At 45.8% G+C, this 27,085-nt stretch overlaps 1 protein-coding gene and 5 non-coding genes across 7 annotated transcripts in view; 2 read left to right on the top strand and 4 right to left on the bottom strand.

Annotated features, from left to right (window-relative positions):
* The first annotated feature begins 311 nt into the window (after window positions 1–311).
* TRNAL-UAA (transfer RNA leucine (anticodon UAA)) lies at window positions 312–394 on the top strand. Its single transcript has one exon. It is a non-coding gene; the product is annotated as a tRNA-Leu (tRNA).
* Window positions 395–5,134: 4,740 nt separating this feature from the next.
* On the top strand, window positions 5,135–5,207 carry TRNAK-UUU (transfer RNA lysine (anticodon UUU)). Its single transcript has one exon. It is a non-coding gene; the product is annotated as a tRNA-Lys (tRNA).
* Window positions 5,208–6,039: 832 nt separating this feature from the next.
* On the bottom strand, window positions 6,040–6,112 carry TRNAF-GAA (transfer RNA phenylalanine (anticodon GAA)). Its single transcript has one exon. It is a non-coding gene; the product is annotated as a tRNA-Phe (tRNA).
* Window positions 6,113–8,387: 2,275 nt separating this feature from the next.
* Window positions 8,388–8,460, bottom strand: TRNAK-UUU (transfer RNA lysine (anticodon UUU)). Its single transcript has one exon. It is a non-coding gene; the product is annotated as a tRNA-Lys (tRNA).
* A 3,326-nt stretch (window positions 8,461–11,786) lies between these two features.
* TRNAF-GAA (transfer RNA phenylalanine (anticodon GAA)) lies at window positions 11,787–11,859 on the bottom strand. The gene has a single exon. It is a non-coding gene; the product is annotated as a tRNA-Phe (tRNA).
* Window positions 11,860–16,065: 4,206 nt separating this feature from the next.
* OSBP (oxysterol binding protein) overlaps window positions 16,066–27,085 on the bottom strand; it is a 33,807-nt gene continuing 22,787 nt past the window's right edge. The window contains exons 10-14 of one of the 2 annotated variants that reach the window (XM_030849349.2): window positions 21,894–21,997; window positions 20,435–20,530; window positions 19,506–19,687; window positions 18,501–18,721; window positions 16,066–18,398 (exon numbers count right to left, since the gene is read on the bottom strand). In XM_030849349.2, coding sequence (XP_030705209.1) covers window positions 18,256–18,398; window positions 18,501–18,721; window positions 19,506–19,687; window positions 20,435–20,530; window positions 21,894–21,997 — 746 coding nt within the window. In that variant the 3' untranslated portion in view covers window positions 16,066–18,255. The remainder of the gene's footprint in view (window positions 18,399–18,500; window positions 18,722–19,505; window positions 19,688–20,434; window positions 20,531–21,893; window positions 21,998–27,085) is intronic. The other variant, XM_060303169.2, reaches the window with a different exon arrangement.

Below are 27,085 nucleotides of genomic sequence, written 5' to 3'. Positions count from 1 at the left end.
ACATTACCTACGATTTCCGAGGAGACTCGCCCACTTTGAAAAGGAGCCCATTCCAGTACCCTGTGGTGTCCTCAGACGTGAATGTGTTAGGGATCCTGCTACTAGAGTCTTCATCGCTTTCGTGTGGCTCCAGTTTCTGGTGACTGGACATGAGGAAATCACAGGATGTGATGAAAGTTACCGAGTTTCCCATTCCCCCCCATCCCCGTATTGTTCTTTTACATAAGGTATAAAATTTTTAAATTGTTGTGCAACTTTTCGCAGCTCAGTATTAGTCAGGTTATGTAAAAATAAAGACGAGTCTGGCGGATACCAGAATGGCCGAGTGGTTAAGGCGTTGGACTTAAGATCCAATGGATTTATATCCTCGTGGGTTCGAACCCCACTTCTGGTACAAGTCAATTTGGTTTTCCGAACATGACATGCGTCATTTTTTCCGAATTCCTGAGGACTTAATCTGAAAGATTGTAGCAGATGTAGAAAGTGTAGCAATAGCTTCAGAACCGACGGTTTGGAAGGTGAAAAGTAAACGTCTGCGTGAAACTATACTGCTTTGTAGGGGAGGGGGCGAGGGGTACATTGCGCAGTAAAAACGTTCCCTTTTTGAAATAGAGATTATCTAAGATCATGCTATGTGCCAAATACCGTTCTAAACGCTGAGGTTGTGGGAAAGCAAAGATTTGAAAGAAAAGAAAGTAAACCAAACAGAAAATAACATTAAGAAAAGAAAAAAAAAATAGAAGGTCCTTAACCGACAAGGTTTTTGTCCAGAAGCACTTACAGGACAGAGGGACAGAGGGAAGAGGTGGTTCATAAACAGGATTTCAGATGGCGATAAGCTCTTACAAAGAATTAAGTGCGGTGGCACGATAGAGTGGCATAGAACTTTTTCAGGACAAACTTATTCCATTTGATTATGGAAATCATTCACCTTGACAGTAATGTTCTCCCCTCTCTCTACCAAACAAAAACTTCCAAGGACCAGTTCTGCCCCCTCCTCCTCCACGAAAAGCCTTCCCTGACCCCTGGCCCTCAGTCAACTGTCCATTCATTCATTCAGCAGTTTTTGAGAGCTTGCTTGGATAACAGTGGAGATGCACAGAGAAGTGCCGTCCTCACAGCAGAAACATTCTAGGAGGAAAGACAGACCATTAAACAGGTGTTGAAGGGAGGTTGTGGTGGGAGCAGCAATACGGACAGTCTCAGAGTCCTCGGGACCCAACCCCCTCTGGAGAGGATCAAGCAGAGATCTCTGCGGCAAGTTCTGATCCCTGTCTTTAAGGATCAGAGGGAACTTCCCAAACCAAAGAACTTAGAAAGTGGGAAGAGGGGGCATTTCAAGATGGCGGACGGAGGGATGGAGGGGTGGTGCGTAGGAAAAAAAACAGGATAGTTTGTTAAATGAAATTACACACAGCTCCAGTTAACTGTCCCTACGCTAAGCAGCCCAGTTCCACACCATTAACACTTGATTATACACAGTTTGAGACTTTTGTTCTCAGGGTTCAATGCCTGTCAATCTAGTCTGCCTTAGGGGAACAGGAAACATATCTTCACGCTCTCCTGCGTTACATTCAAAGCTGAGTACAGAACTGTTGTAGGAAGCTGAGGTTCGACCAAAGGCTCACTAACTCCCCCAGAGGATTGGCTTCATCTTACAGGCAATTTTTTTTTTTCCGGGGTGGAGAATCTTTTTATTTTTCTTGGCTAAATCCAGCCATGTCATATGATTCTTAGGGATCTACATCTTCATTTGTGAAAAGCGCACCTAATTCACTGGTGATTTTTCAATACCAGTGTAGGGGAGCAAAGTTTACCACCCCAAAATGTCTCTCTGGCATGCGGATTGTTTAGAGCTGAAAACAATCAAGGCCCAAAAGACTCAGGAAGAAAGTTTGACTCTGGACCTTCTCCCTAACGGCCTAAAGAATGTAGATGAAGGATCTGTTCCAGGAAAGGAGTTATCACCATAGATTACTATAGTACGAACCAGGTGGGTAGACAGGGAGAAACCTAGCAAAGTCTAAAAGTGTTAACATTCCTCTCTGTGTCCCATGGTCTCTGCACGGCCCAGCAAACCGTGTTTACCAAACATTTGCTTTTCCATATTCTTGCCAATTCCTTCTTCCCCTTTGAGGTTCCAAATCACTATCCCCAACATCCTCTTTTCGCTTCAGCTGAAGATAATATTTAAGGTGAGGTTTTCAGACATTTCGGCAAGTTACTTAATTTTCCTGGGTCCCTTCCATGTACACATATTATTAAACTTTTGTTTAGTTTTCTTCTGTTAATCTGTCTTGTCAATTTAATTCTTAGACCAGCCAGAACTAAGAAGGATAGAGGAAAAAAGTCCTTCCTCCCCAACACCAGATACTCCCCTCCAAAACCCTGAAGCATGGAGGATGCCTCTACTGGGAAGGAAATTTGCTTTTCACCTTCCTTTGCTGGGATCTGTAGAAAACACAGGATCAGGGATGCTTTGATCTAAAGGGCTGCCTACGTGATCTCAGAAGGATGGAATAATCTAACTGACAATTTTTTTCTTCTTCATTTATTTTATTATTGAAAACAATACATGCTTTTTTAATGCAATAATACAGATGTACGTAAAGGAAACAGTGAGAGACTCTTCTCACACGCTTCATTGCCGTTCCTCAAAAGGTGGTCATTTTTATCAGATTGTTTTCTACCCTTAAACATCTCTTATGTATATGCAAGCAACAAATATACAAATATATATAATTAATTATATATACAATTACAGGATATATATTCATATACACATCGTTTGACTTTTCCACAAATATTATATCATACGTATGGTTTAGCACCTTCTGTCATTTTTGTTTAACATAACGTGACTATCTTTCCCTAGTGGATTACTTTTTAAACTTTGTTCATAGTTCCTGAGGTTACCAACCGGAGCCGGAACCGAGCTCAGTTTCAGCTGATCTCACTCAAAAGTCAGTGTTCGAGAGACACAAGGGTTGGTGCTTCATTCAGGAAGCCCGCAACCTGGGAAGATAGCAAACTAATGTCCCCCAAACCATCTCCAAGTTGCCAGTTAGAGGGAAAAGGGTTTTATAGGGAAAAACCAGGAAGTTTCAGGGGTGTGCGGGCTATGTGCAGCACAGCACAGACAGCTCCGATAATCATCTCAAAATGATTCATGCGGTGGTCTGGTCGGAATCACCCCGTTTTAAGCACAATTAATCTTCAACTCCAGGGTCAGTTTGGTTCCACTTCCTTGAGGCGAATTTCTGGACGTATGCAAGTCATAGATTCAGTACTGCCCAAGATGGAGCAGTTTGTGTCGAGGCTACGGTCTGGTCATCATGCAGTTAGCTTTTTCCCTCTGGTGGTGGTTTTAGTATCTGCAAAACAACTCAGGAATGTGCATCAGACACTGTTGTCTATGTCCTTCAGGGAAGAACTAAAGATTCTGTGACTCGTATATGGCTGATCTGTTTACATTGTTACCAGTTCTCCTCGCCCAACTGCTAGCTTTTGTTACTATATGTTCACATTCTTCCAATCCTTACCTCTTGAGCTAGCTTTTTCTGACTCTGGGGAGGCCTGGGAGACTAAAGCTTTTCTACAAACAAGAGGCAGGTGGAGCACACTAGGTGGAGTTCGGGGTCTCTGTCTCAGGAAGGCCGCCTAGGGTCCTGCTCGGTTACACGGATATATTTCTCCATAAAAGACTGCAAAAAAAAAAAAAAAAAGACTGCAGACGTCGTCCTTCCCCAACAGAGTTCAGAGTGTCTCTGAAATCCGAAGGCAGCTAAAATGGTTATGAGGGGATTCCTAAAAGGAATCCCCATAGGATTCCTTTCCCTTCCCTTTCAAGGGATCTTATCCAGTGCCTCAATGAATAACATGGCAATGAAGAAACAGGAGTAATGAAAAAGCCTATTAGTGACAACTGAAAAAACACACAACCTAAAACTTGAGAGTTTCGTTTTATTCAGGGACCTTACTGAAGACTATAGCCAGGGAATCGGCCTCTCAGCTCTGAGGAACTGTTCCAGGAAGGTAAGGGAGGGGCCAGGATATATAGGATTTTTTGCTGGGAAAAAAAAACCATGTAGTTGAACATCAAATGATTACTGCCAAACACACACACACACACACAAAACAGACATCTCAAGTTAATTATTTTAGTGCTTTTCTAAGTTTGGGAAGATGCAAGGGTCTGGGTTCATTGAAAATATTCCTTTGACATGCATCTTAACTCTCTAGGGCCAGTATCCTGTTTTTCTCCATCCTGAATTCCCCTCTGGGCGCACCAACAGGGAAGGTGCAGGGGCTGGTGGCTGGATGGCTGCAACATTCGTTGTTTAGTGGAATGATAGGCAACATGGGTTGTTTACTGAAATGGCAGGAAACTTTTTGTTTTCTGTGTGTCCACATTAGTTATATTCAGGACACAGCTGCCAGGGTAATGGGACTTCCTAAAAATATAAACTCCAGCCGGATCCAAACCCTTCAATGGGAGCTTCAAGGAAAATGTTCAGATTCCCTGGCGAAGGTCCTTTTCCTTTTGTTGTTCCCTCTGCTCAAAATTCTCTTCCCAAGCCTTCAGGGCCCCAGTCACCATTGGTAGCTCATCCGGGCATCACCTCCCGCTTGAATACTTGGCAGGACGCTTACTTCTGGCGTTGACCTGCTTCCCACCATCAAAGCGCTTGACTTCTGTTTTGCGTGCCTTCCCACCCCACTGAGGACCAGGACCGGGTCTTGGTCCTGGATGTGTTCTGACTAATAAAGATTGGAGACCTAATCAATTACTCATAAGATTCCACCCGCAAGACCCTCCGGGACTCTTCACAGACCAAGATTGGATTTAGAAATCCAGACGTTCTAAATCTGGAGAATTCCTCCTGGGATGTTCCCTTTAGGATGCGAGGGGCGGGGGCGCTGCTGGCGTGGAAGCACGGTCTATTTTCTTGATAGTCTTTCTGTAATGGGATCAGAAAAGATTCCTTCGCCAAACGCCTTCCCGACCTTGATTTTGCAGTTTCACCGCTCACGTAATCAACAAAAAGACTCAGGATTTTAATCGAATAGGAAAAGAATAGGGCCACGTGGTCTATTTTCTGTGGATAGACTAGGATCCACGCTGCTTTTCCGAGCCCGGGTAGCTCAGTCGGTAGAGCATCAGACTTTTAATCTGAGGGTCCAGGGTTCAAGTCCCTGTGCGGGCGGTTATTTTAAACTCCTAAAACAAATTTGAGCGTGTGTCCACACCACTCTCGCTGAGCAGCTGTGAGATTATGCAGAACACACTTGATTCAGCCCTCCTGGAGTTTACAACCCAGGCCAGACCAAAGGTGGATTTTGCCGAAAAAGTGAAAGGTGAGGAAAGCAACTGGTAACTTTCTCTTCCAACCTCCGTCTTTTCTCTTCCAACCTTGTATGATAGATACTTTGTCTTCAGATATTTTTTCCTTAAAACTAACATGTATTATTTTATATAGAAACATCAATAAACATCGTCAGAGTCACGGATGGTAATGCTCCTGGCAGTAAATGTGCAAATTTTGGCACTAAGTGATAATAGTTCACACACTGTTTATTAAAAGCACGGTGAGAAGACTGGGGTTCCAAGAAATATTTCAGGTCAACACACGTGCTTATAAATCACATCTTCCGCCGAGAACCATTCTTCACCAAATTTCTAACACGCTGATAGGACCCTGACTTGCGTGTATAGACAAACGTTTTTGAAGTCTTCATGTCTGTCGTCAATGAGAAACGCTTGCAAGCCCAGCGTAACTCTACTTGGCATCAAACTCAAGACCTTCTACGTGCAGACCGGAAGTGGTGGTCATCACACTATGAAACACCCGACACATAGTCTAAGTGGACTGGGTCCAGGTCATTCCATGATTTGTGATATCTTTACGAGGTTTAAGCTCTTAGGATCCTCGCAGTGTGTGGGATCGGGGAGGGAGGTGAGCCTTCATGGGAGACACTGTAAGAAAAGGAAGGTACTCCAGACTCCAGTCCCGTCCAATGATGAGTCAGCAAAAACTCTGCCGAAACCCGGGATTGAACCAGGGACCTTTAGATCTTCAGTCTAACGCTCTCCCAACTGAGCTATTTCGGCGAGGACGATGGGTCTCTCGACCCTGTTAAGGAAACTTAAGAAAAAAATTTTAAAAACTAAGACTTTCTTTCATCTCTACCTTTCCAATTCCCAATTTCACCTTCCAAATTGCATCTTATTTTAGCTCTGAGATTCCGAGGGCAGTGAGTGAGAAAAAGAATTTCTGTCAATGTGGGGAAATTGTCCCAGGCTACATATTCTTGTCTTCCTAAGGCTTTTTTTACGTCTCCCCAGGACCCTAATAAGAGGAAAGACAGCCGCCTACTAAGTGCCTACTGTGTGCCTACTGTGTGCCCAGCACGTCCTCTACGTGGTGTCAGTTCAGTCCCCACCCCCCCCACCCCTGCCTTAAGGTTGATATAATACGATAATTTTTAAATGAAATAACTAATTTGCCCTCAAATCATCCAGAACCGAAGCAGAGCTATTCAGCTCCAAAGCTTGAAAGGTCTTGGTAGAGAGAGACTTTGATTTGTCTTTTCCTTTTAATTTTTGGCGTTTTGTTTTTTTTGCTTTTTTCTCACTTTTCACCCCTTGGTGAAAGGGAGAGGGAGTGAACTTGAGGACAGGAAGGAGGAAAGAGCCAGGAGGTCGCAGTGCTCTCCTCCCCTTGTCCTCTCCTTTCCCCCACCTGGTGTGTTCTTGTTCAGTCAGGAAATGATCGGAGCAAAGAGACTCCACTTTTCAAGGTTGCCAGAAATGGACTTGCTCACTTTCCAGGGGACTTCCTGAGGAAGAAGAGGCAAAACCCGAGTGTTTGCCTCAGCTCCCTTACTTTGTTCCCCTGGAACGCCACCTGAGTGCCATGATTCACTTCCTTCCAGAAAGAATCCCACTCTTCCTTGGGTCGGTGACCATTGCTGTCGCCTCAGCACATACCAACCAACACAAGTCACGTGAATACGGGTTCATGATTTTCACCTATTGGGAACACATTTCTTTGAAATGGTTTCTTACCTGTTTTCAGTGTGTCTTTTGTTCCCTCCCTAGACTGAAAGCTCTTTAATAATAATAGCTGCAACGTACTGCATGCTCGCTTTGGGGCAAAGACTCTACTAAGCACTGCTGCATGCATTGTTACCTCATTTAATCAGCACAGGTTTATGAGAGGGGTGCTGTTACTATCATTCCCTTGCTCCTGATGAGGAAGCTGTGCTTTGGAGAGAAGAAAATTGTGGGTCTGTGTAGGCACAGGGTAAGGCATTCAGCTTGGAGGGTGAAGGGGTGAAGGCCCTGCCTCCCACTTGAGTTCTATGTCCACCTTCGCCCTGCCCCACCGATCAGCGTCCTTTGGGTACGTTAGGTACCATAGTCCATCACCTAAGAGGGCAGCTGACTCAATCAGCCCACATGCCCATCCTGTTAATGAGTTCAAGATCGACTTTCTTCTGTTGCCTGGCAGAAGCAAGGAAGGCTCAGTCTCCAGGTAGGCAAGGATGTACCTGGTCCCTTCACCTCACAGGGAAGATTAGTTTAGTCTTGGTGAATCCACGCCTGAGCTCTTGTGTCCACAACCCGACTTCCTCAAAACTTCTCAGGAGCCAAATGCTGTCCTTATTAATTTGCAGTCAGTGGGAGCTAACATTTTTGTTTTTCGAACTCCAGGACACTTCGCATTCCAGCCCCTCAAACGCACTCTTTCCCAGCAGGCACCCTCCTTCTCCCACCAGCAGAAGCTACCATCTCAACCTCAACTTCTCCCTGGATTCAGGGTCACACTTTGGGGGTTAGCGGAGAGACTGGACCTCGGTAGGGAGGGGGAGCTGCCCTGCCTGGTGCTTCAGTTTCTAGATGGCATCTCTTCCTTTTCAGAGCGCAAAAAATATTCTCTAGAAGGGTAGCAAGGTGGAGTGGAAGGGTGCGGGATCCGTCCCACAATCCTCAGGCACCCTGAGGGAGGGAACCCGAGAGAGAGGGTCTGCAGGGCTCGCTCACGGAGAGCGAAGGGAGGCGGCGACTGCGGGAGCCCCAGCGACTTCCTGAAGGCTTCGTCCCCCTTTCTTTAATTGCAGCAGTAGTTGAGACCAAGCAGCCCAGTCGGCGGCTGCCGAGTAAGCCAGCTTATTTAGACCCTACAGCGATGCACTGCGAATCTCCTGGAGGTCTTTGCACAAAGGCCCGTGGTGTCTGCCTGCCTTTTACCCCCGGGAAGTGGTTGGAAACGCAGGGTACACGCTCCACATTTTACTCCCTTTTCCAAAGGCAACCGGCTAAAAATCAGAGGCCCCTAAAGCTAGTTCTCACTTTTAAAATACCTGTTAAGAAAAAGAAACTCCGCCCGAACAGGGACTTGAACCCTGGACCCTCAGATTAAAAGTCTGATGCTCTACCGACTGAGCTATCCGGGCTCACAGCAAAGTCTTTCACTCCGGTGAGTGAAAGCCATGTAATCGTTTGCGCTGCAGCTAATGGGCGGGATACCGAATGAGTTTCCGGACTCCTCCTTTGTGTGTGATTCAATCCAATTCCAGTCCAGAGATCCCACGGCGCCGGGCAGGCGAAGTGGGGAGTGTGGAAAGGTGATTAAGTCGTTCTCTGGCAGATGAATACAGATTTCTCAAATAAAACAGAACACGTCCTCTTTTATATAGAGACCGCTTGGCAAACGTGAATCCTGATTTCTGCAAAACCCTGCGGAGGGAGGAGAAGCCGCTTACTCACTGTCCCCGCCCCTCCGCGATTCCTTGCCCTAAACCCAAAGCGCACAGGGTCGGAGACCACAGTTCAGTGTTAAAGGTACCAAGCTGCTACTTCTCCCGAGAAGCGCCACTTCGCAGTTCCTTGTTCCCATCCTAGGCGCCCACGAAACGGATGAGCTGAAAGAGACGATCTGGGATCCAGCCAGAAGTGGTGGCAGCCACCACCGCCCTGGGCTCTAGGAGCGCGCCCGCGCCCCGCTCGCCACCCTCGCCAGCCCCGCCCCGACGGGCCTGGCCTTTGCGCACGCGCGCTCACCCCACTCTGGGTAGGCTGAAGCCACCTCCCTCCACTTCTCAAGCGTACACGCCACTATTTTCGTACTACAGATCCCGCTATACCTTTTCAATCCTCTGGGCCTTGGCTCACGGTGTTCCCTCTAACTGGAATGCAACCTCCCTTTCACTTCTTCCCCCTCGTCCGCCCAAAGCACTTTTGAGGACTCAGCTTAACCTCCATCCCACCGGGGAAGCTCTTGGTGACCCGCACCATCCCTGGTCTCCTCCCCTGCACTGTGGAGCTACTATAGAGCTGGTAGCAGACCTTCGGGACCGTGTAATCAATGCTTTAATAGAGGAATATATACTTTGGTAACACCGAGGAATGACTAGAAGGTGGGTAGAGCCGAACCTGGCAGGAAAAAAAGACATTAGAACCGTGCCTTGAAAGGTGAGTAGGGGTGTGCCAGGCTTGCGAGCTTGGTGATGCAGGCAGACACACCTGTATTCTCGGAGCTTCCTGCACGTATCCAAATACTTCCCAAAGGGATTCCTCAGGCTGGAAACTGGGAAGGGTTTGCCCTTTCAGGGCAAAGGCCCAACATTTCCTAGGAGTATGGTGCCCACCTTCATGGTCCCGAGGTGGTTGACCTTCGTTCAGAGCACTTTTTCCTCGGGAGCAATAATAAAAATCTCACCCTTCCCTCTTACCTGTGTGTAACACTTTAAAGCATGCTGTCTGGGTGGATAGAGATTTATTTATTTATTTTTATTGGCTCAGGGCATTGTGGGGGCCGTCAAGTCTAGAATCTGTTGGGTTGGCCAACAAGCTGGAAATTCAGGTAACAGTTGATGTTGCATCTTGAGTCCAGCTTCAGCAGGGCAGCCAGCTGGAGGCTCAGGCAGGCTTTCTGTGTTACAGTCTTGAGGAGAATTCCTTCTTCATCAGGAACCCCCCGTCTTTGTTCTTAAACCTTCACCTGATTGGACGAGGCACACCCACATTATAGAGGGTAATGTGCTTTACTCAGTCTCTACTGATTTAAATGTTAATCACATCTAAAGAATACCTTCACAGCACCACCTAGACTGGCATTTGGGCACCATAGCTAGCCAAATTGACACATAAAATTCACCATCACACGTGCCGACATACATCATGCAAAGTTTGAACTGCCCGATCTATTCATCCACCATTTTGTTTTCCTTCCTTTTGATGATCATTGAATTTTTCAGAGTCCCTTAAGCAAAATGCATCCTTCCACCCAAGAGCGCAAAGTTTTGGGGGCTGAAACCCCTCATCAGCAGGCATCTTGGCACAGAAAGGGGAGGACAAATAATAGGTCCAAAAGCAATAGTTCTCCATGTTGCCTTTTATGTGAGAACTAGGTCTCATTCCTCTCCCCATGTCCCAGCCTGGGAGCTGGCAGAAAAGAAAGCATTCCCTGAGCGTGTGTTCCATTGCACTGCCTTGAATGGAGTGGCTCATCGTCTTAACACGATTTTTTTGGGGGGGCGGTGGGGGGGCTTTCACTGTTGTGGCCTCTCCCGTTGCAGAGCACAGGCTTCGGACGCGCAGGCTCAGTGACCATGGCTCACGGGCCCAGCTGTTCCGCGGCATGTGGGATCCTCCTGGACCGGGGCACGAACTCGTGTTCCCTGCATCGGCAGGCGGACTCTCAACCACTGCGCCACCAGGGAGGGAAGCCCGATTTTTTTTTTTTTTTTTTTTTTTTTTTTAAGATTCATTCCAGCTTCCAAATCTCCCTTTCCTCCACCCCCATCCCAGGCCAGAGCGGACAGCTCTGGAAGCCTGGGACCAGGTGAGATGGCTGATTCCTGGGGTGTTTCCTGGTGATCCCCACCAAGGTCTTGTCCGGTGGTGGTGAGAATAAATTAGCTGATGGACACAAAGGCATTTTGAAACGTGAGAGATGAGAATAAGAAATTACCCGTCTCTTCTGAAATCCACGTCGTCCTGACTATAGTTTCTGAGTATCTTTCCGGGGACGCGGTGTGGGGTGGAGGGGCGCATCCAGAGATGTGTGGGGATATGATGTACAATAGTGGTTTGCGATTTAGCGAATAAAAATACAGTTAAATTTGAATTTCAGAAAAATAACGAATGTGTATTATGTCCCATGCCAATCTTTGGGAGGCTTATACTAGAAATAGTCATTGTTTCTCCGAAATTCAAATTTAATTGGGCGTCCTGTATTTGATTTGATAACGCTAGTGTAGACATAAACCAGAAAGGAATTCCAACCCTACCCCACCCCGCCGCCGCCACCATCAATCAGCAAAAGCTGTCCTTGTTATTGTTAAACCCCAAGCTGAAATCGACGATTTCTTTCGGTGCAGCCCCGCGCCCCGCACGTGGTGGCTCCATGACCGCCAATTGCCCCTGCGGAGCGTCGGCGCGCCCGTCCCAGCGAAGAGAGAGTCCAACACCGGCAGCTCCTGGAAAGTGGTGGGAAAGAAGCCGGCGGGCTGGGATGAATTAGAAAGCGAACGGCGCACCGTGTGTGGGGAGAGCCCGCCGGCCACACGGAGCAGCCACACAGAGCAGCTTAAAAGCAAAGACATAAATCCCTTTACGGTTTCCTCCTTCCCAGAGAAAAGAAAGAAAACTGGCCTGTTTTTCCGCATCCACCCAAGCACATTATCATCCATGCTCAAGTGAGACCTGAGCAGCAGCCTGAGATCCCCCCCCTCACAGAGGGGTAGACGAGTACACACGTTATTGAGAAGAGGATAGTCACAGAAACCCGGGATCGAACCAGGGACCTTTAAATCTTCAGTCTAATGGTCTCCCAACTGAGCTATTTCGGCTTTCCTTGGAACAGGTTTTCCTCATATCTATAATGAAATAGTATCTGTTCCATTGCAGCAAAAAAGGATTCGGATATAGGTTCAGCTGGAGGTAGGCACTTAAATATTAGAGGTGATGAGGCAAGGCCTCTGTTTATAAGCTAGATGTGATAAATAATTTTACTTTTCTCTGTTTTAACTACCCTGCAATTTGCTTTTCTCATTTAAAACTAAATTGTGGAGGGCTTCCCTGGTGGCGCAGTGGTTGAGAGTCCGCTTGTCGATGCAGCGGACATGAGTTCGTGCCGTGGCCCGGGAAGATCCCACATGCCGTGGAGCGGCTGGGCCCGTGAGCCATAGCTGCGGAGCCTGTGCTCTGCAACGGGAGAAACCACAGCAGTGAGAGACCCACGTACCGCACAAAAGAAAAAAAGTTAAAAATAAAACGTGGACTTTTTTTTTTTATGTCAGCTATGTATGTAGACCTATTTCATTCTTTTTAACCCATGCACAATATCGGATTGTATGGATATAACACAATCCATGTAATCAAATACCTAATGATGGACATTTTGACTTTTTTCCCCTAGGTTTCATTATTAAAAACAATACTGCAATGACTATCCTTTTGTATTTGTTTTTCTTGTGAGAAGGCAGATTTCGCAAGGCCCAAATACACGAACATTTTGAATTTTTCAGATATTGTCAAAGTGGTCTCAAGAAGTGTATGAAAGAGGACAGACAGGAAGGCCATTTGTGAAGATTTCAAATGTCAATTTTCAATGTTACCTCCTGATGAAGTATACATAGAGTCATTGTATCTGTATGTTAAAAGCATTGATTTGCTAAACCTATTTAAAGTATACCTCAATTTTTGTAATCTCATCTTGACGTTTAAAAAATCTGAAACAGGGGCTTCCCTAGTGGCGCAGTGATTGAGAGTCCGCTTGCCGATGCAGGGGACACGAGTTCGTGCCCCGGTCCAGGAGGATCCCACATGCCGCGGAGCGGCTGGGCCCGTGAGCCATAGCCGCTGAGCCTGCGTGTCCGGAGCCTGCGCTCTGCAGTGGGAGAGGCCACAGCGGTGAGAGGCCCGCGTACCGCAAAAAAAAAAAAAAAAATTGAAACATATAGACATTGTCAAAATGTGGAATTGGCTCAGACCTCTCAAACTCTGAGAAGCGAGCTGTGGTTTAATAATATCCCCTAATATGCTGATTTATCCCACCTCCTCCTCTCTTTTCATAATTTTGTGACCCTTGCGTTTATATATATATATATATAAAATTGCACTAGCCCTAACCCTAATTGAATCAGAATCTCTGCAGATGGGGCACAGGATTATATATCTTTTAACTTGCAGGTGATTTTAATGTGCAGCCTCTCTCAGCATCTCATTCCTCAGTTCTCACAAAAATGTAGCCATTACATTTGGACCCATGTTTTAAGTCGCTTACTCAACCTCTCCACAGGCTCCTCCAACTCAGAATGCCCCAAAATGAACCCATCTTTCCCTCTAGACTTGTTTAGCTTGCTACCACCTTCCTTCTAAGTTTCCTGAGCAAGAAAAATACAAGTTTCTCCCTTCCTCCCTCCCTCTGCTCTCCACCAATAATCATACTCAAGTGCTGTTCATTCCAGTCAATACTGGAATCCCTGCACTTCTCTTCATTCTCACAACTTCTCCAATCTCTTAATTGATCTGACTACCTGTCAATCATTTTCCACACCGGAACCTATCACCCTGCTTACAAATCTTTCACTGGCTCCCTTGCTGAAAACGAAAACCAAGGTTTCTTTATGTGGTATATGAAGACTTCCATGACTTGGGCCTTACCTCTCTCCATCACTGTATCAGTGCCCTCTCCTTGACCTTAAACTCCAGCCATTCATACAGCCATCCAAAAGCAGGATGCTTTCCTCGACTTTGCTCTCCATCTTTATCCATGCAGCATCTTACAGGGTGCCCTTTCCCTAACCCCTATCAAACCTGCAACTCTCAACTCAGATACTTTCTCCTAGTTGTATTGAATAGAAGGCGTCCCTGACATGTCTTTATCCCCTCCTTCCCCACTCTCTATAGGATGGTTGCCCCTCTACAGTGCTTTCATGCCATTTATCAAACTAGATTGTAATTGCCCGTTTACCTGAGCTCTTTCTTGCCATTTGTATCTCTAATGTTATGTTATGTAACAAGCTGGAAGTCAATGTTTAATGAATGAACGAATGGAGACAATCCTAGCCATACCTCTCTCAGGGCCAACTGGTTCTTTACTAACTTCTTAAATCACCTGGTCAAACTCAAGTGTGACCTCTGCAAGGCTACTTACAGAAGATTCTGAGCTCCTTAGTTCTTGCCTTTAAAGATGCCTCATCTGACCAGCTTGCTTCCTTCCCCTGGGGGATCACTGTGAACCCCAAAAGGAGCGCTCTACTTGAAAAGACAGTAGGGAGGAAAGACTGAGGAGAACATAACCACAGATTATTTTATGAGCTTCAGAAGGGAAAGCCAGGGAAGGCTTGAGGGATGCCTCCCACAGGGCAGGGCACAGTACTGGGCAAAAGCTTTATAAGCTTTTAGAAGCTCTAAATTTTGATAGTCTTAGGGTTTCACAAGGTATATACCTTATAGTGAATAAATTCTAGACTTTTCTACACTTCTTTTTAGGACTATACTATAGGTTGATTTTCACTTATCTTGCAGAAAGTAGAGCAGACCTTTGAAATGTATAGGTTTAACATTTTTGTTGGACTTCAGAGGTCCCTGACGGGTGTAATTTTGAATCATGAGTAAGCTACACTCCTCGCGATCCACATCCCATCATGTCACAGGAGCCCATTAAGGACTAAAGGAGGGATTATTCAAAAGTTTCAGGTACATTGGACTGACCCTATTGGAGGAAATCACATACCATACGGTATTCAAAATTGCAGGATGCAGCTCTCACAAGCGTCAAGGGTCGACTACCGTGGTTTTTAGCTTGCCAGAAAAAAAAAAACGTTGCCGATACTTAACATCAAGGCTAAGTGGCCTTCCCAGGAACCAGGCTAGAAAAGACGACCCCTGACAACATAGCTGATTTTGTGGGCATGAGAGCCTTGAGAAACCAAGGAGCCAGGAGGCTGAATGTCAAGAATGCTCCTTCCGGGACATCCCTGGCGGTCCAGTGGTTAAGACTTCATACTTCCAACGCAGGGGGCGTGGGTTCAATGCCTTGTCGGGGAACTAAGATCCCGCATGCCACATGGCATGGCCAAAAAAAAGAATGCTCCAATGCGCCTTCCTTCACGTGGGACTCCCAAAATAATATTATCGACATTAAGAAGCTTCTGGAAACAGAGAAACGCATTTCTGCACGATGTATAATCCAGGAGGAAATGACTTAACGACCAGCCGCCTTCCAACCCAGTTTCTCACAGAGCACAAGTTTGTAAAGGTCACAAACTCTGGGGTTAAACCAACCCAGCTCTGAATTCCAGTACTGTGACTAACCAATCAGCTATGTGACCTTGAGGAAATTTATTTAGTTTGTTTTCTGAGCGCCTTTCCTCATATTCAACGTGACAATTGTAAAATATACTTCTTGAAATTGTTTAAGCGGAAGCCTGGCAATGCTGAGAGCTCCAGTCTCAGCACTCTGGACGCAGAAGCAGATGCTCAGTGATGTGCGGGCCCCCCCTCCGGGCAGGAATTGGCGCTCACCCTCATCGGAGGCCTCTCCACGCCCCTTCGATCACTTTGGCCACCTTCTCCCCTCCCTAAACTGTGCAGAGAAAAACTGTCCTTTACTTCTCTCCAAGGTCTTCAAATCAATACTCAACTGCTTATGTTTCAAAATACAGAATTTGAATTCTTACACGGAACAGCTAACTAAGATCCTGAAAATCTAAATGGGCAAGAGAGATGAAATTCAAGAACTTTTATTTTTTGAGGCGAAACAGGCCCAGTATCAAAAACACTAGAAACCATTCCCCTATGGCAAGGTGGGACCCTGACAGTGACATGGCACTAAAGCATCGGGGGCTCTTAAAACTACTCATGTGGTCATTAGGACCTCTGGAATGTTGTTGAATAGTCGAAGCATCTGGAAATCCGCGCCCAGTTTTTCTTTCCATCTCCCATGAAGATCAAGTTCCCAGACTGCCAAGAACAAATCACCCAGGGGCCACTTCTCCACCTCTTCCCACTGCCTCCTCCTTAAGTAGAAGTGAATCAGACAAACAATATGACTTTTTAAAAATTATTTAATTTAGTAGTTTTCTTGGAAAAAAAACAATAAGGCAAAAAAACCGAAAATATATATAGTTTTGTTTTGTTTTCATGTGACTTTATTTCACCTGAAGGACTCGAAGCCTCTTAATTAGCAGGAACCTCACTGGGGATCAGGCTGGAAACGTAGTGCAGACAACGGGGAGCGGGAGAGAGAGCAGGGAAGTGCCGTCTGTTTGGGGAGTTCCCGCTGTCTATAGCTCCGCCCCCCACCCCAGTTACATCAACGCTTTTATGGGCCTCCTTGAAAGCAGCAGCCCTGGAATAATCCCTTGCTTATGCTGGGATCGAGCTGAGTTCGCAGGAGGAACTTCCCCAGGAGGTGTCCCTGTCTCAAGTTCATCACAGCTAGGAAGGAAGGGATGGCGGGGAAGGAGTAAGATGCTATTTACCCAGTACAGATCCAATTTCCCTGCTGGGACGGCTTCCTCTGGAATGATTCTCCCCCCAGGACCCACGCTGGCTGAGGCTCGGCAGTTAAGGAACAGAAACGAAAAGCACTAACGAGAAGCGTACACGGAAGGCACCTCATTTGTGATCCTCAGCCAGGGGCGGGTGGCACGGCGGGGTCAGATTTCTGAACAAGACAACTTAAACAAGTACGGAACAAAAAAATGAAAGAAACCAGGGCCCAGCAGGAGCAGTTCTCTTCCCCACCCCACGCGACGGTGCCCCGATTCCTAGGAAGAAGGCTCTTTTGGGGATCAGCTCTGTGTGCTGAGATCTGACAGAGGCAGGCTCAAACCGGAAATTACCCTCCTGACTTTCTACCCATACTCTTCCTAGTAAGAGAAGGAAAAAAGGTAGGAAAGAGGTTAGGATTTCATTTTCAAGAGTCAGGTAATTAGAAGAGCAGAGTTTAGACAGCAGTGGGCACCTCATGATACAAACCATGGACAAGGTCCCTGCTCAGGAACCGCTGGGCGGGATCCTGATCAGGTTTGGAATCCGTCTGCCCCTGAAAGAGGGAAAGCAGAGGGGGCTCCAATCCACATCAGTGTGTCCAAGAGAGAGTCCCAGGGAGACAAGTGATATCAAAAATCAAGATTCTTAATGGGAAGAAGGAAAATCAAACCAAAAAAGAATTAGATTTTTCTCTACATATATATACTATACAGATACTTAACGCATTATTCCAGAGGTGGCTCCAGTCCATGGGGCTTGAGAGATGGTGAAAACTTATTCCAGATAAACTCCTTCTCTCAGATTCTGAAGTATATCAGAATGGGACAGGTAACGCTTTGCTCCACAGGGCACAAACCCGAAGCAGTACTGCGCGGAGGGAGAAGAGAGGAAAGGCAATGAAGGATGGGGGAGAGGAGGAGCGGGGAAAGCAAGAGTGGCCAGCAGTGTTCTTCCATCCTGCCTCGTGTTCTCAGAAGTTCTCCGCCTGAGCAAGTCCGTAAAACCCCTTTGTGAGGATAACGCAAGCCTCCTACCGACCACCCAGGTGGCCCCGGGTGCTGTCAAAGAAGATGGAGAACAGCAGCAGGGTGTTTTACGCGAGTGAAGATCGAAACTTCCAAGAATTTAACTCTGAACGTCCCGGCCTTGCAGAACAGTCCCTCTCGCAAGTGTTCCAGTGCCACGGTTTTCTCCGCACCGACACCCCATTCAATTGACCCCATCTGTGAATACTTCATAATGTCACGCCCAAGCTCCACCACGAGCATTCACGATGCCTCTGTTGGAAAGTCTTACGTGGTGTTTCTTTTTAAAGGGAACCTCTAAAATCAGCTCTCGCTCTGAACTGCACCAGACGCCCCCCGCGTCATCCTCTTCCGCAGGTCCTGGCTGGGCAGGCTCTGTAAGGGGAGGGTGAGGGACAGCATCTCAAACCGGGGCAGAGGGAGAGGAAAGGGTCAAGAGCACGTGACTCTGCAGAAGCGGGACGACACTAACACTCCGCCAGGACGCCTCCCTCACACATACAGTATCCAGAATGTCGACTTCAGTTTCAATCAGCTAAGGCAACCAGCCAATCACCGCCAACGGTGTCTGCTTCTGGTGATTGATTTGGAAAAAATGATTGGTTAAGACAGACAAACTTGAGGAAAGCTCTCCGTAAGAGAGTCACAACTGCCAGCTTTCCCGCGCATCCTCTGTCCTCTTCTCCTTTGGATCCTCCTCCTTTTGTCACGGCCGGTTCAGAAAATGTCCGGGCACGAGCTCCAGTCCTGTTTCTCTTTACACTCCCAGTATCCTCCCCTATAAATATGGGTTAACTCCTTGGTAACAGGGTCCTTCTTCCGCTCGAACCACAGTGCCTTGTAGGGATCGTAGGGCGTGCCTAAAAGGGAAAGAGGGTGAAGAAAAACAGAATCAGAGCCGAAAACACATGGGCATTTGCCACGCGTCGGGACTGGGAAACAGAGTAGAAGGCGTCCACTACCATCCTCCGTGGCTTTCATAGCTTCGGCTTCTCTCTTCTTTCTGGAAAGTCTCTGTTTTTCCTCCAGGCGCTGCTTCTCTGCATTTGCTTCATCCCAGCGCCCATTCTCCATCAGTCTCTGGTCGGGCCGTAATCGGCTGTCTGTGGGGGCAGTGCCAGCTTCCCAGGCATTGAGCGTTAGAGCCAGCTCTGAGAAGTAGTACATGTTTTCTGCATTCTTCCTAAAAGTAAAGGGTGAGAAAGAGGAAGGGTAATGCCAGAGCTGAGACCCTTGTTAGTTAAAGAGCACCAACTAAGTTCACTACAAGGGCTACATCACCCTGGCTGTGCTACAGATGGAAAGACTCCAGGACCAACCACATCAGGTTCACCTAATTAAGAGACCCGACTGGACCATTCCCCATCCCCTCCCCAGGATCACTCAACTGGATAGTTTTCTGGGCCTGCGCTATGCTCAGGTGAAATTAGGAAGGATGAAACATTCTACTAAATAAAACTTCTTTCTTCCTGTTTCCTTCGCTTTCTTTTTAACCTCTTTCTGGGATAACCTTGGCTATTACTGAGGACTGAACATATTAAACAGTGACAGGAGACAAATGGCCTCCACCTTAATTTCTTTCCAAAGTCCTGCACATTATCTCAGGGACCTTTATACTGCTGCTAGGCCTTTGGGCCACAGGTGGTGGGCATCTTTCTCCTCTAGCCACTTCTGAATAGTTCTACTCTAAATTATAGAAAAACATCCTTCGGAATCACAATCCAAAGGACCTTTAGGAAACACCAAATGTTTCTGGCAGACGTGGTTTGAGTAGTTTGAACTTTCCTGGGACAAGGCACGCTACAACCCAACCACACGGGGACCACCTTCTGGTCATATCTCCAGGTTCCAATGTCCCGCGCTCAGTCCCTCACAGAATTAAGTGGGAAGGAAGGCAGAAGTGCCGCAACACCGCTCCAAGGCTGAGGTCACAGCAGGACCCGGGCGGGACCCACACTGATACTCACGGTAAAGGATTCCGCTTCCACAGCATGACCCTGCTTTCCTCTGCTTCGTGGCCTCGCTGCCGAGCGTCACCCCCGTTTTCCCCGATGACCGGCTGTACTTTGAAACACTCCATTTTCTCATCCCACGTCCCCAGAAGGGCAAAGTGAACTTTTCCTGATGGGTCTGTCACTTCCCCTGTCACCTACAGAGGGAGACCAGGGCTCTGGAGTACGGCATTCGCTGTGTCAGCTTCCCTGACTACTCTGGACACCGAAGTCCTAGGGTAAATACTGGTTAAATCCTGTTATGACAAACTCCGTGGAATCATTCAAATTATTTTGTTATGTTTTCTTGAGCTGCTTAAAATAACTGAGTCATGAGTTGGAGGATTCACTACCATTTTGTTGTACAGATTTTTGTTGTAATGATATATGTAGGAGAAAGATCTGACTGTACTCAGAATTATGTTACATTCTTGTCTCCAGAAAGCAGAGAGGGCCACAGACAGATTTCTTCACTCTCCCATCAAAACTCCCGGCACAATTCCGCTGCGGTGGTGCCAGAACTCTCACTCAGACTTCAAGGTATCCATGCCTTCTTCCGGTAACCCTTTCCTTCGTCCTTCCTCGGTGTTGCCCATTTTCAAATCTCATTGCTCTTTTGTTTTCTGGCCACGCCTGCACAGCTTGGAATCTTAGTTCCCCGACCAGGGATCAAACCGGGGCCCACGGCAGTGAAAGCACCCTAACCACTGGACCGCCAGGAAATGCCAATCCCTCATTGCTCTTGACTTTTATTCTCTAACTTGTTGTCTTTTGCTGACTTTCTCCTTTATCTCTCCTTTTTTTTTGAACACACACAATCCATCCACCTACACCAGCTCCAAAGGAACAGACTTTCTATGGGATACACACTAAGTGAAAAACATTTTAATTGCAACTTCTCTTACCTTTCTTGCTACATCCCGAGAGAAGTAGCTATAAGGAACAAATTTAAGATTGCACTTGTCTCCTGTCTTGTGATTCACAATATCAATTTCACCAGACTATAAAAAGAAAAGAATCATGGATTGGTCTTATTAAGAATGGATGACTTGAATATATGCTAAGCCGCATTCATCATAATTCTTTTCAATCTTACATTCTAGCTTTCCTGTACTTAAGATTCAGGTCTCAGCCAACCTTGAGATGCTGTGGAATCCCTCTGTAATCTTGGTATGCCAGGTTGGAATCAAGGCCAAATGACCTTTTTTTAAAAAACTGTGTCACATGTTCAGTGGCATAATTCGAACTTCAGCACACACACTGATGATATTCACATATTAATTTACCTTCCCAAACCAATCCTCCACTCGTACCCTTCAAAGTATTCTACTCACGGTTTCAACCCTACATATGGTGGGCCTTTCTACACTTCATTCATTGCATTTTCTCCTCCTTTCTATCTTGCAAATCCCAAAAAGCTCTTTAAGACTCAGCTTCATTCCCACATCTACCGTGAAGCCTTTCCTGACTGCTCAGACAGAATTCCCTCTCTTTTCTGAATTTACTGCAACCACTGTCTTAAGAGCAAATTGACAATGAATTAGATAGTTTGACAGTTTGTTTGTTTGTTTATTTATGGCTACGTTGGGTCTTCATTGCTAAGTGCGGGCTTTCTCAAGTTCTGGCGAGTGGGGGCTACTCTTCGTTGTGGTGAGTGGGCTTCTCATTGCAGTGGCATCTCTTGCTGCAGAGCACGGGCTCTAGGCACGCGGGCTTCGGTAATTGTGGCACACAGGCTCAGTAGTTGTGGCTCGAGGGCTCTAGGCTCAGTAGTTATGGCGCACGGGCTTAGCTAATCCACGGCATGTGGGATCTTCCTGGACCAGGGCTCGAACCCGTGTCCCCTGCATCAGCAGGTGGATTCTTAAGCACTGTGCCACCAGGGAAGCCCCTAGATAGTATTTTAGTACAGCTCTTACACTAGTCTATTTTGGCAAATACTTTTCATCCTACACATATCTGTCATATATCTCCAATGATAAAGTAACTCTTGGCAGGACAATGCCTCATATGACTTTGTATTCCCAAGACCTAGCACTCAGCTTGGCAACAAATGTTTGATGAATAATGAAAGGATGAAGGATGGGAGCCATGTTTATTGTTTTCTTGTATTCTTCATAGTACCTAACACAGCCCTAGTAGAGTAGTCACTGAATCAATGTTGTAACTTGGTCATTTATAGGTAATAGTTTGTGGTATAGAAACTCGGGGAGTTTGGGGGTGGGATTACTGCCTGAGAGAAATTCCTTAGGCAAAACTGATAAACCAGTAACAGCAGTCTGGGGCCAGTTCACACGTCCTAAATACTACAAAGATGGACGTATTCTTCTGAACTTCAGAAGCATGCTGAGTCCCTTTACTCACCTGATCGATCCACAGTTTGCCCACGATAATGTTGTGCACTGTCGTGGTAACTTTCTTCCAAGTGTAGTGGTGCCCAGTTGCGTGGAAGATACAGTGGATGCTACCTAGAAGCAGAGAGTGGCACACAAATTAAGCCAAATATTAGAAAAACAGCACCATGCTGGCTAGAAATAATGATGGATTGATTTGATTTTATCAATATTTCTTACTTTTAAAAAGAAAACAATAAGTCAAAAAGGACTTATAACCTTTATAAATGTTGGAAGCACTGACTGAATTTTTCACGTGATTTTAAAATTTATGAATAAAATGTAACTAATGAGGACAAACATTGACAGCTGATACAGCTTAGCTGGGAAGTAATATTCTGCAAATGTAGAAATAAAAATGAAAGCAAAAACCCCAATCTTTTCACTAACTGTACCTGCCATACTAGCTGCAAAATTTACAGGAACAGGTCACATCTGCCCCAACATGAAAAAATAAAGCAGCATATGGAAAAGAGCACACACTGGTGGTCAGTACTGGGGACAAGCCCTGTTGTGAGTAACTAGCTGTGTGACTTTAAGCAAACCACTGTCTACCTATGGGCCTTAATAGTGAAAAAAAAAAAAAAAAAAAAGCAGGGGAGTAGTGGATAGAGCAGGGGCACCAGCTCCAACACTCATTCGATGTGTGAGCACGTGTTGCATAATAAAGAATTTGTCTGGTCTTTGTCCAACCTCTAAACCCTTGCAATTTCCCAAGTGACAGTAGTGTCTTTGTTACTCATGAAGGCCCTGCTGATATATACCAATGAGGTGCCTCAGGTGGGCCCCTAGATAGCTTATGCCAACAAGATGACTTAGGACGAGGGTGGGCCAGAAAGACCAACCATGTCATTAGAGAGCAGCGGCTGAGGGTCACCTGATACGGGCTAGATCTGGCCTCCTGACCTCCTGGGAATGATATTTCCTTCCTTCCAGGGAGGGAAGGAGGCCGGGATATTGAGTTCAGTCACGTGGCCAAGGATTTGATCAACCGTGCCCACACGATGAAACCCCAATAAAACCTCTGGACAAGGAAGCCTGGTGGAGCTTCTAGGATGTTAAACACATCAATGTGCCAGGAAGGTGCTGGGCCCTGATTTCATGGGGAGAGGGCATGGAAACTCATGTCCAGGATCCTCCCACACCCTCTGCTATGTGTCTCTCCATGGGGCTGGTCCTGATTTGTACCCTTTATAGCACTCAGTACGTAAGGTCTTCTCCTGTTCCTATAATCTCAAATGAATACCAAGCCAAAATCAGTGGCTTCAACAGAGGTGAGTGGAGATTCAAAATAATCCAAAAATTTCAGAAGATATACACATTAAATAATACAGTTAATTCCAGTAACGGTATAACTCTAAGCTCCCTCTGTAACCACTAATGAAACGAACACTAAACGTGGCTGAGGCGTGTCCTTCTTGTACAAAAAGGTTACAGTAGCCCTGGTGGCTGCAGCAGCAGTCATGCTGATGCGGATAACACTGGTGACAACGACACTGACAGTAGCAATGGCAACTCTGCTGAGAACACCTGCTGTGTACCAGACACTGTGCTAGGCTCTCCTCACTCATTTACTCTTCACAGCCATCTTCAAACACATTTGCTCTGCCGAACTGTGGCCTAGATCGCTTGTTCTTCACCACTACGGTCTAAGCCACCAGCAGCTCTTGCCCGAACCTCTTTTTGGCCTCCCGGCTTCCACTCTGGCCCCCCTTCAAGTCTCTAGTCAAAATGATCTGTTTAAAACATGTCATATCAACTTTCCACACCATAAAATCTCCCCATTACTCCCCACTGTAGTTAGAATAAAACTCAACTCCTTTCACGGTGTACAGGACACTACAAGAGCAGGCTCCCGCCTACCCTCTGGTCTCATCCACCGCGTCCCCCTCCTCACTCTGAACCAGCTGCTGTGGCCTTGCTGTTTCTCATGCGTGCTATGCTTGCTCCATCCCCAGGGCCCTTATCTTTGGGGTTCTCTCTGCCAGTCATCTTTTGGTTTTGTTTCTTTTTGTTCTCAGGTCTCTGCTCAAATGTAACCTTTTCAGAGAAGTTCCTGACTCTGCTACAAGGGAACACACAACACTCTCCTTCCTCCATCATTCACCCCATCTCTGCTTACTCTATTTTCTTCACTGAACCACCACTATATAAAATCAAAGTACTTGTTTTATTTACTTTTGTGTCTACTTAAGAATGCAAGCTAAATGAGGGCAAAGGAGCTTTTGTTCACCATTATGTACCCAACTAGAAATAGTTACCAGCATATAGTGGGCACTCAAATATTTGTTGATACCTTAGCTGCAGGCTACATTTGTATCCTACTGCTGCTGAAACCAGCTATGACAAACTTTGTGGCTTAAAATAACACAACTTGGGACTTCCCTGGTGGCGCAGTGGTTAAGAATCCGCCTGCCAATGCAGGGGACACAGGTTCGAGCCCTGGTCCAGGAAGATCCCACACGCCGTGGCGCAACTAAGGCCGTGCGCCACAACTACTGAGCCTGCGCTCTAGAGCCCGCGAGCCACAACTACTGAGCCCGCATGCCACAAGTACTGAACCCTGTGTGCCTAGAGCCCGTGCTCCCCAGCAAGAGAAGCCACCGCAATGAGAAGCCCTCGCACTGCAATGACGAGTAGCCCCCGCTCGCCGCAACTACAGAAAGCCTGCACGCAGCAATGTGGTCCCAATGCAGCCCAAAACAAACAAATAATAAATAAATTTTTAAAAATAACACAACTTATTCTCTTACAGTTCTAGAAGTCAGAAGTCTAAAATCAAGGTGTCAGCAGGTGTGTGTTCCTTCTGAAGGCTCAAGGGGAAAATCCATTTTCTTGCTTTTTCCAGTTACTACAAGCCACCTGCATTCTTTGGTTTGTGGACCCTTCCTAGCATCACTCAAACCTCTTGCTTCTGTTGTCACTGACTCTGAACCTCCGGTCTCCCTCTTATAAATACCCTTGTTGATTACATTAGGCCCACAGAATAATCCAGGATTATCTCCCCATCTCCAGATCCTTAACCACATGTCCAAAGTTCCTTTCACTGTGTAAAGTGATAAATTCATAGGTTCCAGAGCTTAGGATGTGGATATATTTGGGGGCAGGGGGGCATTATTCAACCTACAACATCCTCATTTTACCAAATGAAGACTCTGAGCTTAGAGAGGTCAAATAATTTTCCCAAGGTCACAGAGCTAGAGACAGCTAGAGCTGAAGTTCAAAATAAGAACAGAACATGTGTACAGTCCAATACCATAACCCTATATCCCACCCTGATGATGTACCTGTTGTTCTGCAGTGTCCCTTCCAGTTCACTGGGATGGTGGAAAAATAAAGAACACCCTGTGACTACCTTCGTTCATATATTATTTGTGTGTTGAAAACTTGACAATAAGTTAAAAATCCCAAAACTGAGCCATTTAAAATGTATAAAGGGGAAGATAGCCACTTGCAGAATGGTAGAGTAAGAACTTCCATGTATCAGCTCCCCAGTAAAATCAACAAGAACACACTAACAAAAGTGATCAGAATCAACTTTTCCATAACTCTGGAAATTAACCAAAGGCTTACAATACTCCAAGAAACATTTACTCAAGAAAAATGGCTGGCTCTCAGTAAGCAAAATGAGCTTTGTGGCATTCTAACTTGCCCCATTCCTATCCTTCTCTCCCCAGCTCAGCAGTAGCCTTGAAAACTGGTAGCCTCACAGTCATGGTAGCTGTGAAAACCAGCAAGCAGTCTAGCAAACACTGGAGGGAGCAGAACATGAAGCTCCCAAAGCCCAGCTCCAAAGTACTGTCATTCTCTGACCTATCTGGTGGCTCCCAGTAAACTCCCACTCACTGGGCTTATCTTTATTTGATCTGATTCCGCGCTGCTCACCTCAGCCTTCTTCCTGGGGCAATTATCAAAACAATCAGTGGCAATTATTTAACACAACAGCTGCCACAGGTGGTGATAACAGTTGGAGCACTTGAAGAAATAATGGCCCCAAATTCCCCAGATTTGACGAAAAGCACTAATCTCCACTTCCGAGAAGTCCAGTGAATGCCAAGTGGATCAACTCAAAGAGCACCACACTGAAACCGACCGTAATCAGACTAGAAAGACACAGACAAACAGAGGATCCAGAAAGCAGGAAGAGAGAAGTGATGCGTCACACACAAGTGATCCTCAGAAACCACGAAGGCCAGAAGGCAGTCGGATGACGCGTTCAAAATGCCGAAAGAAAAAGACCATCAAACCCAGAGTTCTATGTCCAGCAAAATTATCCTTCATAAACAAGGAGAACTAAGACATTCCCAGAAAAACAAAAACTGAAAGAATTCCTGGCTAGCAGATCTGCTCTTCAAGAAATGCTAAAGGAAGTCCTTCAGGCTGAAATGAAAGGATACTAGGCAGTAACTTAAATCTACCTTAAGAAATTAAGAGACCAGTAAAGGTAACAGCAATTAAACTACATAAAAGACACCAGCATACATCTGTTTTTTTTGCGTATAACTTTTTTCTCCTATATGATGTAAAAGACAACTACATAAAGCAACAGTTATAAAACAATGTTGATGGAATTATAATGTAGAAAAATAGTTTGCATGAAAATAAAAGCACAAAGGAGGAAAAAGGTAATAGATCCATGTAAGTGCAAAGTCTTTATATCCTGTTGAAATTCAGCTGGTATTAATCTGAACTAGATTATTAGAAGGTGTTAATTTTAATACCCAGGATAACCATAAAAATACCTTTAAAAAATATAGTAAAAGAAATAACAAGGGAATTAAAATGGTAAACTAGAAAAATATCTATTTAACACAAAAGAAGGAACGAACGGCAGAGTAGAGGAGGAACAAAAAGGACATAAGATGTACAGAAACAAAATACCAAAATGGCAGATGTAAATCCTAACTAATCAGTAATTATAATAAATATAAATGGATTAATCACTCTAATCAAAAAGTAGAAACTGGAAAAATGGATAAAATATATAAGGAGGACTTTCTGACTAAAGTGCTGCTGGGGCAGATTCAAGGTGCATGGAGCCCAGCAGTGTCACTGACACAGAGATCAACAGGCTGAGTGGTTGTTTCATTCATAATGTCAAATTGTGATTCTTCTTGGGTTAGAGAACTCCAAACTATAAAATAATCCTCTATGTAAATGTAT

This window comes from Globicephala melas, chromosome 8 (genome assembly GCF_963455315.2).
Source record: "Globicephala melas chromosome 8, mGloMel1.2, whole genome shotgun sequence".
In the NCBI taxonomy this organism is placed as follows: domain Eukaryota; kingdom Metazoa; phylum Chordata; class Mammalia; order Artiodactyla; family Delphinidae; genus Globicephala; species Globicephala melas.
The sequence above is the reverse complement of the archived record's forward strand: the minus strand, read 5'-3'. Positions and strand labels throughout refer to the sequence as shown.